This window comes from Cavia porcellus, unplaced genomic scaffold, assembly GCF_034190915.1.
Source record: "Cavia porcellus strain 051 isolate PalLab524CR breed Dunkin Hartley unplaced genomic scaffold, mCavPor4.1 scaffold_1, whole genome shotgun sequence".
NCBI classification, from domain to species: Eukaryota; Metazoa; Chordata; class Mammalia; order Rodentia; family Caviidae; genus Cavia; species Cavia porcellus.
In genome coordinates, this window is record NW_026947484.1 from 114,384,115 (window position 1) to 114,400,200 (window position 16,086).

The following is a 16,086-nucleotide window of genomic DNA, read 5'->3' on the forward strand; positions in this document are numbered from 1 at the left end:
TAGTGAGACCCTGTCTCAAAAACAAAATAAAACAAAAACAAACAAAAAAAACCCCAAAGCTTTCAATTTCATGTAAATTTTTCATTTTTGCAAAAAAAAGAAAGAAAACAACTATGGCTACTTTGATAGGATAGTTATTTTTCTCATTGCAGAGACAAAATACCTGACATCTAAAGATAAAGGAGGTAAGGTTTATTTAGCTCAGTTTGTAAAGGTTTTTAGTCCCTACTTGGCTGGTTCTAAGGCAGGATGGTGTGGTGGAGGGGCAACTATTCATGGTGGCAGAAGACAGTAAAAACAACATAGGAGGGAGAGACCAGCCTCTTTCTGTTCCCTACATGGTAACTCATCTACCAGGATTAGGGCAGAGTCAGTCCAATCAGTGGCTGATCCAGCAATCACCCACCCTTAATCTCAGCACTCTTAATCCTAGTACTGAACCATGAATCAGTCACAAACTCTAGATTCAGCCACCTCCAGAAAAACCCCATCTAAAACTACATCTAGGCACAAACTTTAACAGGTAGATAGGGGTGAATTTAGAGACTCGTGTGGTTAATACTGACATCTCCACAATATTAAGTTTTCCAATACAATCCAACAGGATATATTTTCATTTATTTATGTCATCTTTAATTGCTTTCAACAGTAGATAAACAATATTTCATTTTTCAAGGTATAAGATTACCTTTTTGGCTATATTCATTCCTATGTATTTTATTTATTATATGCTACTTAAATAGTTTTTAAAAAATCCTCCCCACCCCCCCGCCACCCTACAATAGCAAATGGGAACCAGAAATCTGAGTGTCTCCTGGGAGGTTGATCATAGCAAATAAGGGGGACTTCCTTCTTACCGTCTCTTTGAAGGCAAATATTTTTATTACTGTTTTGCTCTTTTCTGATTAATGGTACTGCTCTATTCAATATTCTGTTTTAATAAGTTCTATAGTGTTCTATATTCCATCTCATTTTGATATACGTGATTGAAAGAACAACTATTATAAAGATAACAAAATATACTGTGATACGTATTACTGTTATCCCGATAACCTGCTGTGAAGTTCTGTACAAATTTCACTGTACGATCTTAGTTGGCTTTATTCTGTCTTGTTCTGTTGTATACTTTCAAAATAAAATTTAAAAAAAAATTTTTTTTCTTGTTAATTGGGCATGGTGGCACTCACCACCTATAACCCCAGAAATCTAGGAGGCCTGCAAACTTGAGCTCAGCCAGGACAACTCAGTGATTCAGGGAGATCTTGTCTCAAAATTTAAAAAAAAAAAGATCTGGGCAAGTCCTGGATTCAAACTAGGTTGGGATGGAGGGTGGGGCAATTCTTTTGCTAATTATTCATTATGATATCTCCTACCCACAGTCTTTGTATTTAAAGTTGGTTTCAGGTAAACCTTTTTGCGTTTTTTACCGAATCTCCTAACTTAAATATTTACATTCCAATCTTACATTTAATGTAATGACTGATATATTTACAGTTTTCTTAGTTTGCTGATTAATTACTTGTTCCTTTTTTATGTCTGTTTTTGTTTATTTGTTGAGACAGGGTTTCCCTGTGTAATTCAAAATGGATTTGAACTCACCATGTAGCTAAGGCTGGCCTTGAACTCACAGAGATACACCTACCTCACCTCCCTGTGCTGGTGTTACAGGCAGCTGAGCCAGTTAAGAAATATTACAGGAAGTCAGACAGGACTAGGCAATCGAGGAAGCCACCAGCACAGAGGACCAGACATCTGATAACCTTGGAGGGCACACACACCTTTTGCTGTGGGCCAGATCTCCAGACAGAAGGCAAAAGAAATGCAACTACACCCTTAAGTATAATCCTTTGGGATTAAATCTGGATCATTTTAAGAAGCCAAGAGTCACCATCCCAATCCCCTATATAGGAGGAGTCACTGATCTCGAAGAATGCCCACTTCCTATGTGACCTGCTTTCCCATTTGTCCCCAATGTAATCAATTTTACCTAAACTATTGATTTTATTGGCTAACTATTATTATGTCTCACATTATGCCCTCTGTTTTGTGAGTTCCCACTCTTCCCCCACCTTGAACCCATGGTTTACTCTATAAAAGTCCCCGGAAAAGACAGAGTCTTGGGCAACCCACTCGGGATCCCCTTCTGTTTCTCTTTAGACAAAAGCTTTCTTTCTCTCAATAAATATATTCTACTCTTCACCTCCATTGTTCCTAAAATTCATAGTTTGATTTTAGAGAACACGAACTCATACCGGACATAGGAGGTCAGGCGTTTCATCCTCCTGTATCACTGGGATTAGATGTGTGAGACGTCATGCCAAGTCTAAATCATTATTTAATGACTCTTTTATCTCTACTATCAGCTACTTGTCTTTCCTTTTAAAGATTGGTTTCATTAGCATTTACAAATATGTATTTTGTGTTCTTCCTCAAACACCAAAAATTTAGTTTTTTTTTTTAATCGGTACTGAGGATCAAACTCACGACTGCCTGCTTGCAAGGCAGGTGCTTATGCCGCTGAGCTAAATCCCCAGCCCCCAAAATTTAGTTCTTAACACCTTTACATTAAGTGTATTTTTATGTGCAACATCCCTAACTTCAAAGGATTGTTTACTATGTATCATTCAGTCTCTGGTCAAATGTTACATCCTCAAAGAAGTATTCCACAACTACCTTATCTGTAATAGCACTCATACTTATAAACTCACTTCTGCATTATTTTCTTTACAGCCTTTATCTGAAATTATATTTTTGCTTAATGTGTCTCCTGAACCAGAACACTTCCTATAAAAGCAAGACTTTCTTTCCTTACTGTTTGTTGTACCCTCCACACTTAATATTTTGCCCATTATCTTTCAAATGAACAAATACATTTATTTCATTTTCACTGTAACATGAACACATCAGGGCCAGGAATACAACTCAGGGGCACAGCACCTCCCTGGCAAGTGCAAGGTCCTGAGATCGATATTCCCAATACAAAAATAAATAAATAAACATATCATAATCATATAGGACACTAAGCAACATAACAAAGTATTTCCCAAACTAAATTGAGTATCTTGATAATAAACTACTGAACAAAGCAGTACTCAGACGTTTTTCATGACTAATTAGCGTGTAATTACACTTGAAAAAAGGAGAAAGGAGCTAACGTAAAATTCTCAGTCAAAAATAACTAGATGACAGGAAACTAGAAGGTAGACTTATAGAGATGAGGAAGAAGGAAGAAAGGGGGATGGATGGACAGAGATGAACATAATAAAATTATGTTATATATATACAGATATATCAAATGAATCTCATTATTACTCTATTTTACTAATATGCATTCTTTTTTAAAAAATTAAATGTACATGAGACTTGATCTTTGCACTGAAAGTTATTTTCAAATTTAAAGAAGATTTGAACCACAGTGATATGCTACCTCATATCTACTAGGCTAGCCATTAGGCATTTTTGATGAAGCATCATTAAGGTCTCTGGATACTCTTCAAATATCTAACCTTTATTTACTACTTTCTGTAAGAAATATATCGTTAAAAAAAAAAAAAGAAAGAAATGTATTGTCCACCTTAAAACCTATACCACCTCTCATGTTCTAAGAATCAATGTTTCTATGATTATTCTGCAAGTCTTTTTAATATCCAGAATATGTAACTTGAAATCAGAAATTTAACCAAGGTTGTTTCATTTACTCTGTAAATCACTATTTTATATGTCTTACATTTTTCTAAAATGTTTCAAAAGCCTCAGTACATTATGATCATTTTGGCTTGCTCAGTTTCATTATAAACACTCTATCCTTTTGATCCTATACGCTTCACTAACTTAAAACATATTAAAAAAACTTTATAATTCTGATATACTGAGACTGTAAGCTCATCCTAAATATAAGCATAATACTTGTCTTTTTTTCTAAATAAATCACACTGAATTTATAACTCATTTTAGCCTAATTTAGAAAATGAGTCAGTAACTCTATTTTTGTTTCTCTTTTTGTTTCAATATTATTATTTCATAAGAAGCCAGGACAAAATTCTTGCACTGTAGTCTTTCTAGTATTATTTTAACACTGTCTCCTTTCCAAGTACTAACCAGGCCCAACCCTGCTTAGCTTCCAAGATCAGACGAGATCAGGCATGTTCAGGGTGGTATGGCCATAGACTATTTTATCACTGTCGTTCATTTTTCTTAGCCATCTTCAGCAACACAATAGAAAAATACATGTTTACGATTCTTTCAATTACCAATTTTTTTCTTCTTTTAGTTTTCTGACTTTTGTACCCACGTAATGACGCTGTTTCTTGATTTTACTAGAAACAAATAATGGAGAACTTTACAGTTATTCTACTTGCCTTTCAGATCCTCTAGATCTCTAGAATTAGTAATAATTTTTTCTACCTGCTCCTATTTTAATCCAACTCCCACAAAAAATTGAAGTAAGGAATAATGGACTTTTCTTTTTAGCTTTTATATTCCCAAAATAATCCTGCTGAATTTGATAATGGAAAATTATGTCTAAATTGCAAAATATAACAAAGGTTAGCTACACAACCAGTACCTGCTTAGAGTCATAGGTCAGTTTACATAATTTCTAAAGGATTAAATTTTTTTCCTCTTGACAACTTCTCTCATCTTTTTTTTTTTTTTTTGGTCTTTTTCATTTTTTTTTTGTTTTGGTTTGGGTTTTTTTTTTTTGTCTTTTTTGTTTTTACCGGTACCAGGGATTGAACTCACGACTGCCTGCTTGCAAGGCAGGCGCTTATGCCGCTGAGCTAAATACCCAGCCCCAACTTCTCTCATCTTAAAAAAAAAAAAAGTAGGCATACACCTTAACCTATAATTCTACATCTTAATAGGAAATCTACACTATAGTATTTGATAAGATATAAACTACCCCATTACCAAAGTTTTAAAGGAGATGGTTTTATATATATATATATTATATATATATATATTTTTTTTTCCTGTATGTTGAGTAGTATTTCATCGGCACAATGAATAAAAACTGACTAAAGTCAGGGTTACCTGTTATGAAACAGATTTCTGAGCTGAACAGCAGGTCTAATATATATTGCTTATTTTACATACACGATAATGCATGGAAAAACAATTACTATCTGCTTATAATAAAATTGTGTAGGTGGTGGGGGAGGTAGAACAGGAGTTTTTAGGTCACAGTTAAGACCTCTAGGTACTATAGAACATAAAATATAATAACTTAAGAGTTCAATTAAAGTAGAAAACAAAATTATATAAAATAAGAGCACTGAAGTTGTGCTTTTTTTATTTTTTGGTTTAAAGGGAAAGGGATGAGAAAGGTGAAAAAAGCACTACCAGACTCCTTACCCATTGTTGTTGGTGCTGGAGCTTCCTGATGGTATTTTCAGCTTGCTCCAGCTTAGCACTGGCCTCATCACTCTGTTGTTTGATGGTGGCCAATTCCCGTTTTATGAGGTAGTTTTCCTCAGCCTCCTGGGCTCTTGTCACTTGTCCCTTAGGACATAATTTTTTTGTGTGTAAAGCAACTTAGGATAGAGTCAAGAAAGACTGCCTTTGTGAGACTTAGTTATTCACTTTGACCCATTTTTAAAAAAAAAATCACCTCAGAGAATAGAACAGCCTAGGAAATTATTAGCTAGCAGTTTGTTATTGCTCCAGCAAATTTTTGAGAAACTAAATGAAAAATCTATCTCAGCAATTCTTTCAGGCAATAGAACTTCAATTCATGCAATATTACTGAGTTGTACATGCAAGACTAAAATTTTCAATGATAGTGGTTAATATCACAGAATTCACTGATTGATACTTTGGAATATATACTGTGAAAAAATAAAGTTAGCTTTAAAACGTGCAAGAGGGATCTATTTGAATATGCCAAGATAATACAGAAATCAACAATTAACCCATGTACCACCCAAAACATTATCTCTAAGAAAATGCATGTAAAGTTGCATGCATTAAAATATGAATTTCTAGGTTTAGGATTTTCCTTACAATCAAGGTTAGAGAAAATGCTTTAAAAATTATACCTGTATCAATCTATCTGCCAAGGAAGCACTTTCCTACAAAAGGAAAAATTCAGACAGAAATATATGAGAAAGGAAATAGCGTGATAAAATAAGGAATAAGAAGAAAACATATCCAAATTCCATCTGCTTTTCATTGCTAATTAAAATGGGCATTTAAATTTTAGAACTATTTTTAACTGAACATGTTTTAAATTCTTAAGTCTTAAGGAAAACATGTCAAAACAAAAATAAACAACAAAAAACCAGGTGTTTCTAAAACAGACCAAACTATAAATTTCAAATGGTTTTTCATTATTTGGGATCAGCAAGTATTTTCTCTTAAAAGCATAGCTATACCTCTTTATTTTTAGACTTAACTGCATCTAAAACCATTTCTATGAAAAGGAGAAGGAATCTGAGTGAACAATTATATTTACAAAGTGTGACAGTAATTTGTGCAACAGTAACACCCAAAGAATCAAAGCAAGGAATATATAATGATTGAAAGTAATGAGTTTAACTTAATAAATCCTAACAAAAATAACGAAATTTTTTGGTTGCAAAATTCAATTCATATTTAAAAATTTATAGAATTCTAAATACTAAGTTACATACATAGGCCATCTAAGTCAGTAAAAAAGGCTAAAATTTTTAAAGAGGTACAGCACCTGCTAGGCAAGCATGCTGTCCTGAGTTTGATCCCTGATACCCAAGGGGGAGAAATTATAAAGAAGTAAAATCTTAACACTTTCCTACAGCATCTTTATGCATCATTCTGAAGATGCAATACAAATGCTTTGTGAAGACATTTCAGTCCAAAAATTTTTACAAACCCTAAGAAGTCATCCCACTTATTACTGTAACTAAGTAATAAGTGGGGTGAGAAAAGAGTATATAAATAACTGACTTAAAAACAATTAACCTCAACATCTTTGATAACTCACCAAAAAAAGCTATCTTTAAAACAACTCTAATTATCATTAGAGACAAAATGTTTGCAACTATACAACAAAGACAGACAAGAAATATCCAGTCTTTGCATACTGCTATTTAAATGTGAAATCAGAAATATTTTAAAAAGGCAAATTGCAAACTATCCTTATTTCCAGTTCTTTATTTCTTATCTATGGATTTTCAAAGAAAACTTTCAATATACTTGTTAGTATCATGAGGCGTACTTTCAACTACTTATTCTTACTTCTAGCTTAAAAAAAGCATCAAAAGAGTTATGAATTCAGATATTTTACTTTAAATAAAACAAAATATAATTCTTTTTTGAGACAAGGTCTTGTAGCATAATTCAGTTTAGGCTTGAACTCACAGCAATCCTCCTGCCTCAACCTTGTCTTCAGAGTGCTGAGAGGATTACAGGACCCGCACCACCATGCCCAGCAAAGCAAAATTTTTAACCATGCTTGTATTATTCAACTCACTGCATCAGAAACGTGACTACAAGAGACATCACATTAAAACCACAGTATGAAAAATTATGCAAAATGTTCATCTTTGACAGTTAACTTAATATGAAACAGAAGAGGTAATTAAGGAGATACCAAAGTTTTTTCTAACCAGAGTTTATACATTTTTCAGATCAAATTTTTAGATAAGGAATCCGTTACTTTGACAAAATTTAATCCTAGCCCTTAAAGAAATCATTGTTATAGTCAACACATGGCTAGGAAGACTATACAATATTTGAAATTCATCTTAAAATATATCAGAATGGATTTCCAGCAAGATTTTAAAAGAATGTACTTTGTATGGTTTGTAAGAAATGACATTGATATGTACTCTAATAATAACCTCAGTTAAAACTTTAACATGAAATTTCATGTGTTAATATGAATTTATTAATACATAGTTATTTGGTAAAATAGTAACCTAGATAAGTTTAGCAGTCAATACCACAATGGTGAAACAATGTTGATATTTTTGAGGATACACTTAAAATATATGGAAAAATATTAAACATTGAGTAGATACTTGTAGGGATCATTTACTTACTTTTTCTAATGTTTCAATGCGTTGTTTTAAAAGTCTATTTTCTGTGCGTAATCTCTGTTTAAAAAAAAAAGTTTTGCTTAAGAAGAATAAAGACTCCTAAAGCAGCCCTATAAATGGCTTCTTTTATAAATAAGAAAAGACTAAGGTATGGTTACATTATCATCTGTCAAACCGTTATAGGCTCAGAGTAAGAAATACATAAAAAGAAATCACATTCTTCATTCCAGTTCTGAATGAAGTTTAAATAAAAACTACAGAAGAAAATCCCTTTCTTTTCAATATTACAATACTGTCATAAATGCTTTCATATTAGATAGAAAAGATTCCTTTTTACTTCCTAGAACACATATATCAGTAGAACAAGAAATTCAGATATGCATGTTTAAGGGATAAATATCTAATTAAATGACTGTCAGACTACAGCAATCTCCATTGCAAAATTCCTTACATACTATAAATATATAAAGAATCCATGAATTGTCTTCTACTCAAGAAAATTAAATTACTAGCATTTACCAGCATTTTCTCAGTGACAAAAGTAAAACAAGATTTATACTTTTTTTTTTTTTTTTTTGTCTTTTTCCTTTTTATCAGTACCAGGGACCGAACTCACGACTGCCTGCTTACAAGGCAGGCGCTTATGCCGCTGAGCTAAATCCCCAGCCCCAAAACAAGATTTAAAAAAGAAACTTTACCAAACTATTCAATGCCTAATCCATAACACTTGTCAAATTAATATCAAGTCCAAACCACTCCAAGTTGCAATCATCTTTCTGCATTTTCTACTAATAAAATTTATTAATCATCTATATAGATTATTTCATTTTCAAATCCAGTTTTTCTTTTTTTGCCATTCCTAAAATTTTAACCCCTCTTACCTCTTTATATCAATTTGTTTCTGAGTTCAATCCAGTCTTTTTTTTCCAGTCCTATCTCCTCTAAATTTGTTATGAATGTGTTCTTCAGAAATCCTTCCATCAATTCTATTATTTTTCTATTGAACACTTAACTGTAGTTTATATAACATAAAACCTCAGTTGAGAGAAGTAAAATTATGAATTATAGTATCTTAAATAGATTATAAATTAGAACAAATCTTGGTTATTACAAAAAAACTTCATAAATTGGATTTTCTTTTTCTATTCACTAAATTATATGTAGTAAACGATTTGGAATGGGCATTTTTGTGACTTCAGAATATAAAATAACAGCTTAAGAAATAGAAACTCTTTCCCATCTCTTGGCTGCTTGTCCATGTATAACACAGTAATCTACATAAACTCTCAATTATTAAACACTAGTATAATCTAGAAAACTTAAAATAGGATTCTCAACATGTTCTCAATCATTTTATCAACCAAAGTCAACATTTCGTCTATCCTAAAAGGTTTAGGAAATTAAGTTCCAACCACACAACTGAATGAATAAAATTACTTACAAGAGAAATAATGCTAAAATTTAGAATTCAAAACATTCAACTGAGCTGGGCATGATGGTGCACATTTGTAATCCCAGCACCTGAGAAGCTAAGGCAGGAGATTCTGAAGTTCAAGACCTTGTTTTAAAAAAAAAAAAAAATACCCTAGATTTCCTTCTCCTGTCTACTTTAAATCTTCTAAAATAAATTGTACTCTAAGTAAAACTGTAAACTATCATTTTTCCTCAAAAAGTGAATGTCTTAACACCGGGGGGGGGGGGGGGGGGGGGTACTGGGGATCGAACTCATGGTCTCGTGCTTGCCAGGCAAAGCACTTAGGCAACTGAGCTAAATCCCTGGCCCCTGGCACCATTTTCTTAAGGTTCATTTTTATTTAATCTCTTTGTAGCACCATTTTTTAAGGTTTTTATTTAATCTCAATCTCTCTCTCTCTGTCTCGCTGTCTTGTAGTGTCAATCAAAACCTGGACCTCCTGCACAGTACTTACTACCACTTTTAAAACATTTTATCTCCATTTGTGTTATATCTACTTTCATGCTGAGCTGTTAGTAGAAGACTCTTCAGGTTAACCGAAGAGTTCGGCAACACAGCACCTGCCTGGAAGGAAGTGCAAGGTCCTGAGTTATGTAAGCGAGGCTTTTCTTTGGTGGCCTCTGTGTGTGTGTGGGGGGGGGGGGGGCACGCGCACGCATGCACACACCAGGAATCAAATGCAGGACCTTGTGCTTGCCAGGCAGGCACTATGCCACTGAGCTATATTGCTGGCCAAGTTTAAGGCTACACTGTACCATATAGTGAGGCCCTGTGTCACAAAAAATCCTCTTCAGCTAATACAGACCATGTAGGGTGACCTTTACAAGTTACTGACTTTTCATTTACACTAACATAACAATTCAACAATTAAACTTTGTAATCCTTTTTAAAATCTGGTAATTTACCCCATTCTTGTTTTATCTACCATCCTCAAACCTGAGTTATTACTATATAGTACTAAAGCAGTTAGAAGGTACTTGAAATTAGGCAGATTTAGATTTAATCTTCATTCTCTAATGAATTCTCTAATTGAACATATCATTCAATGCCTTAAACTCTTTTCTCATCTAGAAAACTATAAAAATATTGGAAAACTTGAATGTGATACAACACCTAACATACACAGACACTGAACTAATGATAAACACAGCTAATACTTTTGAAGTTCATTATGAGTGTAACTGTAATACATTTTTGCCTGGTTTTTTCGTGTTTTCCTTTGCAGTTTTTTAAAAAAAAAATTGCTCTGAAATTTTGCAAGGAATTAAATTCAATAGCACTTGCTAATACATTATTTTGTTGTGATAATCATATTTTTGTATAACACAAAGTAATTTTCTCTCTTCCAATATTCATCATTTAGTGTCATTTTAATGTGTCTACGTGTAAGGCAGGGCATGGTGATACATGCCTGTAATCCCAGCTCTCAGGAGGCTGAGGCAGGAGAAACACTGTGAGTTCATGTCCAACCTGAACTGCATAGTAAGACTGGGAAGGGGAGGGGAGGAAGAAAAGGAGGAAGGGGAAACAGCAACAGAGAGATAGACAGACAGACAGACTGGAAAAGAAGGGAGGGAAAAAGGAGAAAGTGCTGGGAGCTTTTGAAGCTGAAATTTGACATCTGTGGGTGGCCTGCCAGGTCTCAGAACAAAGACCTGGGGCTTCTCCCTCCCGCCAAACAAGTGACTCTAGGCCCCAAAACGTCATACCCTTAAATTGTCAAACATGCAGATTACTAGGCAACTGAGGTATCATGTGACATTAAGTTACTAAAAGTACAAATAAACACCCCCGCAGTGAGAGGGCAGCTCCTTTTCTCCCATCAGAAGACAGGGCTCCACCTGACCTCTGCTTTTGTCTTTTCCTTATTTTCTCATCCTCTGGAGTCTTTCCCTGGGGAATAGCAAGAGCTGTGCAAGAGCCTCCCAAGAAAGAGTGAGAGAGGAGGAGGAGGAGGAGGAGGGGAGGAAGGAAGGAAGGAAGGAAGGAAGGAAGGAAGGAAGGAAGGAAGGAGAAAGAGCCACAGAGAGGCCTACACAAAGGGGAGGGGAGGAAGAAAGACAGGAAAGAGAAAGAGTGAGATAGAGAGAAGTGGGAGGAGGGGGAAAGGAGACAGGAAGAAAGGAAGGAAGGCAGGAAGGAAGGAAGGATAAAAGAATGACAGGGAGGGAAAGGGAGAGGGGAGGGGCAGGGAGGGAGGGGAGAAGAGGAGGGGAGAGGAAAGAGAAAAGAGGCTTTTAGTGTTTGTTAGCTTACATCCTATTTTTCATTTAGATGATTTCCAGAAATGCTTTTGTTTTTATTGTACATGGGCCTTATTTTTCCAAGATATTTTGAGCCGCATATTGTGAATATTTAGGAAGTTAATAATTAAAATCTATAATTAACTGATTTATTATTAGTCATATTCACATTTTCTATTAATTACTAACAATTACTAGATATGGCTATCTAAAAATATGTACTTTGTACTCATACAAAAATATAGACTTTTTTGGCCTGTCAGATTAAAAAAGAAAAAAAGAGACTAAAAAGGCAAAAATGAATGCTGGTGAAGTAGGCATGAAATGGTAACTCATTGCTAAAAAGAATACATCCTGGAAACACTGTTTAGGAAATTTATTTGGTATATCTCAAAATTCTGAAAAATGTTAATACAATCTGATAGTTCTACTTCTTATAGCTGGCTATGGAAATACTGATAGGTGCCAAAAAACTATATACAAAGATGTTATTAATATTATTTTAAAAGAAAAAATGTAAAATAACATAAATTTCCCCAAAAAGGGAGCTCTCAACTTTATACTACCCACTCCTTACTATCTCCTATTCTTTTTACTTCATTCACATTATAAAGTGACTCATCCCTAACAATCCTCCCCTCTCTTCCCTCCTTTCCTTTCTCCTTCCCCTCTAATGGGGAAAGAACCCAGGGACTTTGCTCTGAGTTACACCACCAGCCCTACCTGCCTGCCTGCCTGTCTGCCTGTTTATCTGAGACAGGGTCTCTCAAAGAAGCTAAGTTACCTAGGCTAGGCTCAAATCTGTGATCCTCTTACCTCAGTCTCCCAAAGTGCTAGAATTACAGATATCCACCACCACACCTTACCACATCCCTCCTCTTTATAAGAGTAACCCAGAGATTCTGACATTTTATTTCCCTCAATCTATGTCTCTCTTTCATCTATAAAATATGTAATTTCCAATCATTATGCACATTCCCTCTTTCTCCTCTCTCCCTTGTGTATTTGCTTGCGAAAGTCTTGTTTTTCTTTCTGGAAACAGCATCTATACCTATCATGGCAAATACAACCAAAGAGAAATAAAACCATGATGTTTATTTAAAGTAACAATTACTAAATTCAGCTGGACTCAATGTTTTCTAGCAATAAAAATTCATTTTCTTAAACACTTGCTCTTGGTTTCTAGAGCACTATTACCTGCATTTTGCCTGCTTTGTTCCTTTCTCCTGAACTTCTTAACCTTTACATGTTGCCTTATTCTTGGGCTCAATCCTCTATTCTATTTTATAAACATTCATTCTCCAAGTAATGTCAACCATTCTCAAGGCTTATCATCATTCTGTGAGCAACTACCACATTGGTATTTGAGCCTTAACTTCAGATATAAATATTCAAGGGTCAACTTGAAAATCTCCTATGTACTCCATTCCTAAAATAGCCAAGTGGGCTCCAGGAATTCCCTCTTACATCTCTTACAGTCTAATCCATTTTAAGTAATAAGCTTTCTAACTGTTCAAGCCAAAAGATTGACCGCTGTCTCTCTCACATCTCTATATTCAATCTGTCAGCTTTATCTTTAAAATCTATTCAAAATCTAACCACTTTTTAGATACCTAAATTACCATCCTCTTTTGCCTGCTTCACTTCATCAGTCTTCCAGATAATCTCCCTATTTATACTTGTACTTCTTGCAGTTTATTCTCAACAGAGCAGCCGAAAGGACCCATTGAAAACTGAAGGCAGATCTTGTCCTTCTCTTCTGCAAAACCTCTAACAGTTCCCCTTCCCCGAAGTCAGTGACCTTACCTCATCTGCAGCCTTCCTGTTTTACCTACCTCACTCTTCTCATCAATCATGTGCCCATTCACAATGCCTCTTCACTAGTCCTCCTGAGGTACACTCCTACCCAGGTTTCGCACTTCTTCCTAGCTAGCTGGCTATAGCCAGCTCCTGGCTCTTGCCAACTCCTCCAGGTCTTTATTTAAAAGACAACTGGTCAAAATTTGAACACTATCATTTTATACTCTCTTTTACCTGAAGTACTTTTTTCTCCTATTACCATTATCTAGAATACATTTTAATTTTCTGTTTATTGCCAGGTTTTCATTCTGGAATATAAACTCTATATAGGCAATAATTGGACTTTCATTAACCATAGCTCAAGTGCCAAGAGGGCTGAAGTTGTAGCTCAGGCAACCAAGCATTAAGTACTGGGTTTACTACCTAAGCCCACCAAAAAAGACAAAAGAAAAAGAAAAGGAAAGAAAGAAAAAGAAATCAAGCACTCAGAACAGTTTTTGAGCATGTTGTAGACACTATAAGTTATATGCTAAATGAATACATTATTGAATAAATTATGCTACTGGGCTCTGTCAAGTATTATAAAATCATTCAGTTTTAATGAAAAGTTTACAATGCCACAGAAAAATGGACACCCAAATTCTTCTTACACTACAAATACATCAGTCTTTTGAAAAACAGTAATACACACACACACACACGCGTGTGAGTGCACACACACACACACACACACACACACACACGGGTCTAAGAATAACATAAATCAAGAGTTCAGTGCCTTTCAGTGTTTCCTGGCAATGTTACCACTGACACATAATTTGCAGTTTCTTCTTCAAAGAAAAGTTAATATCACTTTCATGAGGCTACTGTAAAAATAAGATATAAAGAATAGAAAGAATCCGTAGTATATTAAATTGTTTTTGTTGTTTTTTGTTTTGAGACAGGATTGTGCTACACAGTTAAGGCTGGCCTTAAGCTTCCTATGTAAACGAGATTGGCCTCAAACTTATGGTAACCCTCCTGCCTCAGCCTCCCAAGAGCTGGAATTACAGGTATGTGCCATCATGGTCAGCTTATATGAAGTATTAAATAAATGTGAACTTTAATCTTTCACATATATATAATTCTTGGACAATGTAGATAATATTGTATTTTCCTCTTTAGGCAAGATAATAGATTATCAATGTTTTTATATTATTCTCTGTTTTAATCATATCTGAAGTAGTTCATATTTCTTAAAATTGGAAAAATAAAATAAAAATAGAAATACGAAAACACATTTAACTTCTGGCTAAAAATCAATGAAAATTTCTAATATCCCATTTGTATGGCTATCAGTCTCTTTCCCAAAGCATAAATTTCAGTATGAAAATTACATTGCCACGGGCTATGGATTTAGTTCAGCAGCATAAGTGCCTGCCTTGCAATCAAGCAGTCATGACCTTAGTCCCTGGTAGAAAGAAAGAAAGAAAGAAAGAAAGAAAGAAAGAAAGAAAGAAAGAAAGAAAGAAAGAAAGAAAGAAAGAAAGAAAATTTCATTGCCAGACTTAAGTATAGTAAGGTATCAAGATTTTTCTTGTTTAAAGTTTTGTGAGTTGCTCTAACATAAACAAGAATTTGAATATTTCTTACCTCCCTTCTCTCAGTAGATTAGAAGATACTGAAAAAGATATTCTATCAACAAAAATAAAGATTATCCTCATTAATCCATTACAAGACTCACTAGGTGGCTAAGTAACCCACACTGGGCTAGATCTTTAGATCTTTCTGCCCCAGCCCAAGGGTACTGAGACTGCAGATATGTACTACTATACCTGGCTATTAAAATTCTTATGGTTCTTTACTCTGATCTGGGTTGGGATTTAGCTCGGTAGCCTAAGCACCTGCCTGACAAACGTGAGGTTGTGAGTTTGATCCCCGGTACCAAAAATAAAATAAAATCTTATAGTCCTTTTAAAGAAGATGTGGGAAAAACTTAAGAGTCATAACTTGAACAATGAATTCAATGACAGATGTAACAATTAGAACAGAAGGTAACTACTCGAAGGTTTTTTTTTTTTTAACCAATATGACCAGAGTATAATACTCGAAGGTTTTAGAACTTTAATTAAAATTTAATTAAAAGGGGCTGGGGATTTAGCTCAGCGGCATAAGCGCCTGCCTTGCAAGCAGGCAGTCATGAGTTCGATCCCTGGTACCGATAAAAAGGAAAAAGACAAAAATAATAATAATAATAATAATAATTAAAAACAACAGACTTCACAACACCCAGGGCTAATTTTACACTTCTATATCCAAACTTCAAATGATATGTTGATCACACCATTTGCTTGTGAAAAAGAAAGGTACAAAATTATTGCCCTAGAGGCATCTGAGGAAGACCTAGACAAGGCAAGAAGACACTAGTTGCAAGGCTGTGTTCCCTAGCACCACAAAAACCAAACAAAAACCTTAGCAAGCACTAATTTAACAAACCTAAGCCTTTGAAAAAATGCAGGGAAAGGAGGAAGTGTGAGGTAAAAAGTGGCAATTGCTACCCTACAACAAGGTTCAA

General features: G+C 34.6%; 1 protein-coding gene across 9 annotated transcripts in view; it reads right to left on the minus strand.

Moving 5' to 3' along the window:
- Evi5 (ecotropic viral integration site 5) overlaps window positions 1–16,086 on the minus strand; it is a 226,985-nt gene that overhangs the window by 97,118 nt on the left and 113,781 nt on the right. For 6 of the 9 annotated variants that reach the window (XM_063254237.1, XM_063254227.1, XM_003478938.5 and 3 more), the window contains 3 exons: window positions 8,019–8,072; window positions 6,036–6,068; window positions 5,353–5,499 (listed from right to left, as the gene is read on the minus strand). The exons of 1 other annotated variant lie outside the window; for it this stretch is intronic. In XM_063254237.1, coding sequence (XP_063110307.1) covers window positions 5,353–5,499; window positions 6,036–6,068; window positions 8,019–8,072 — 234 coding nt within the window. The remainder of the gene's footprint in view (window positions 1–5,352; window positions 5,500–6,035; window positions 6,069–8,018; window positions 8,073–16,086) is intronic. 2 more of the 9 variants (XM_063254233.1, XM_063254234.1) reach the window with 2 other exon arrangements.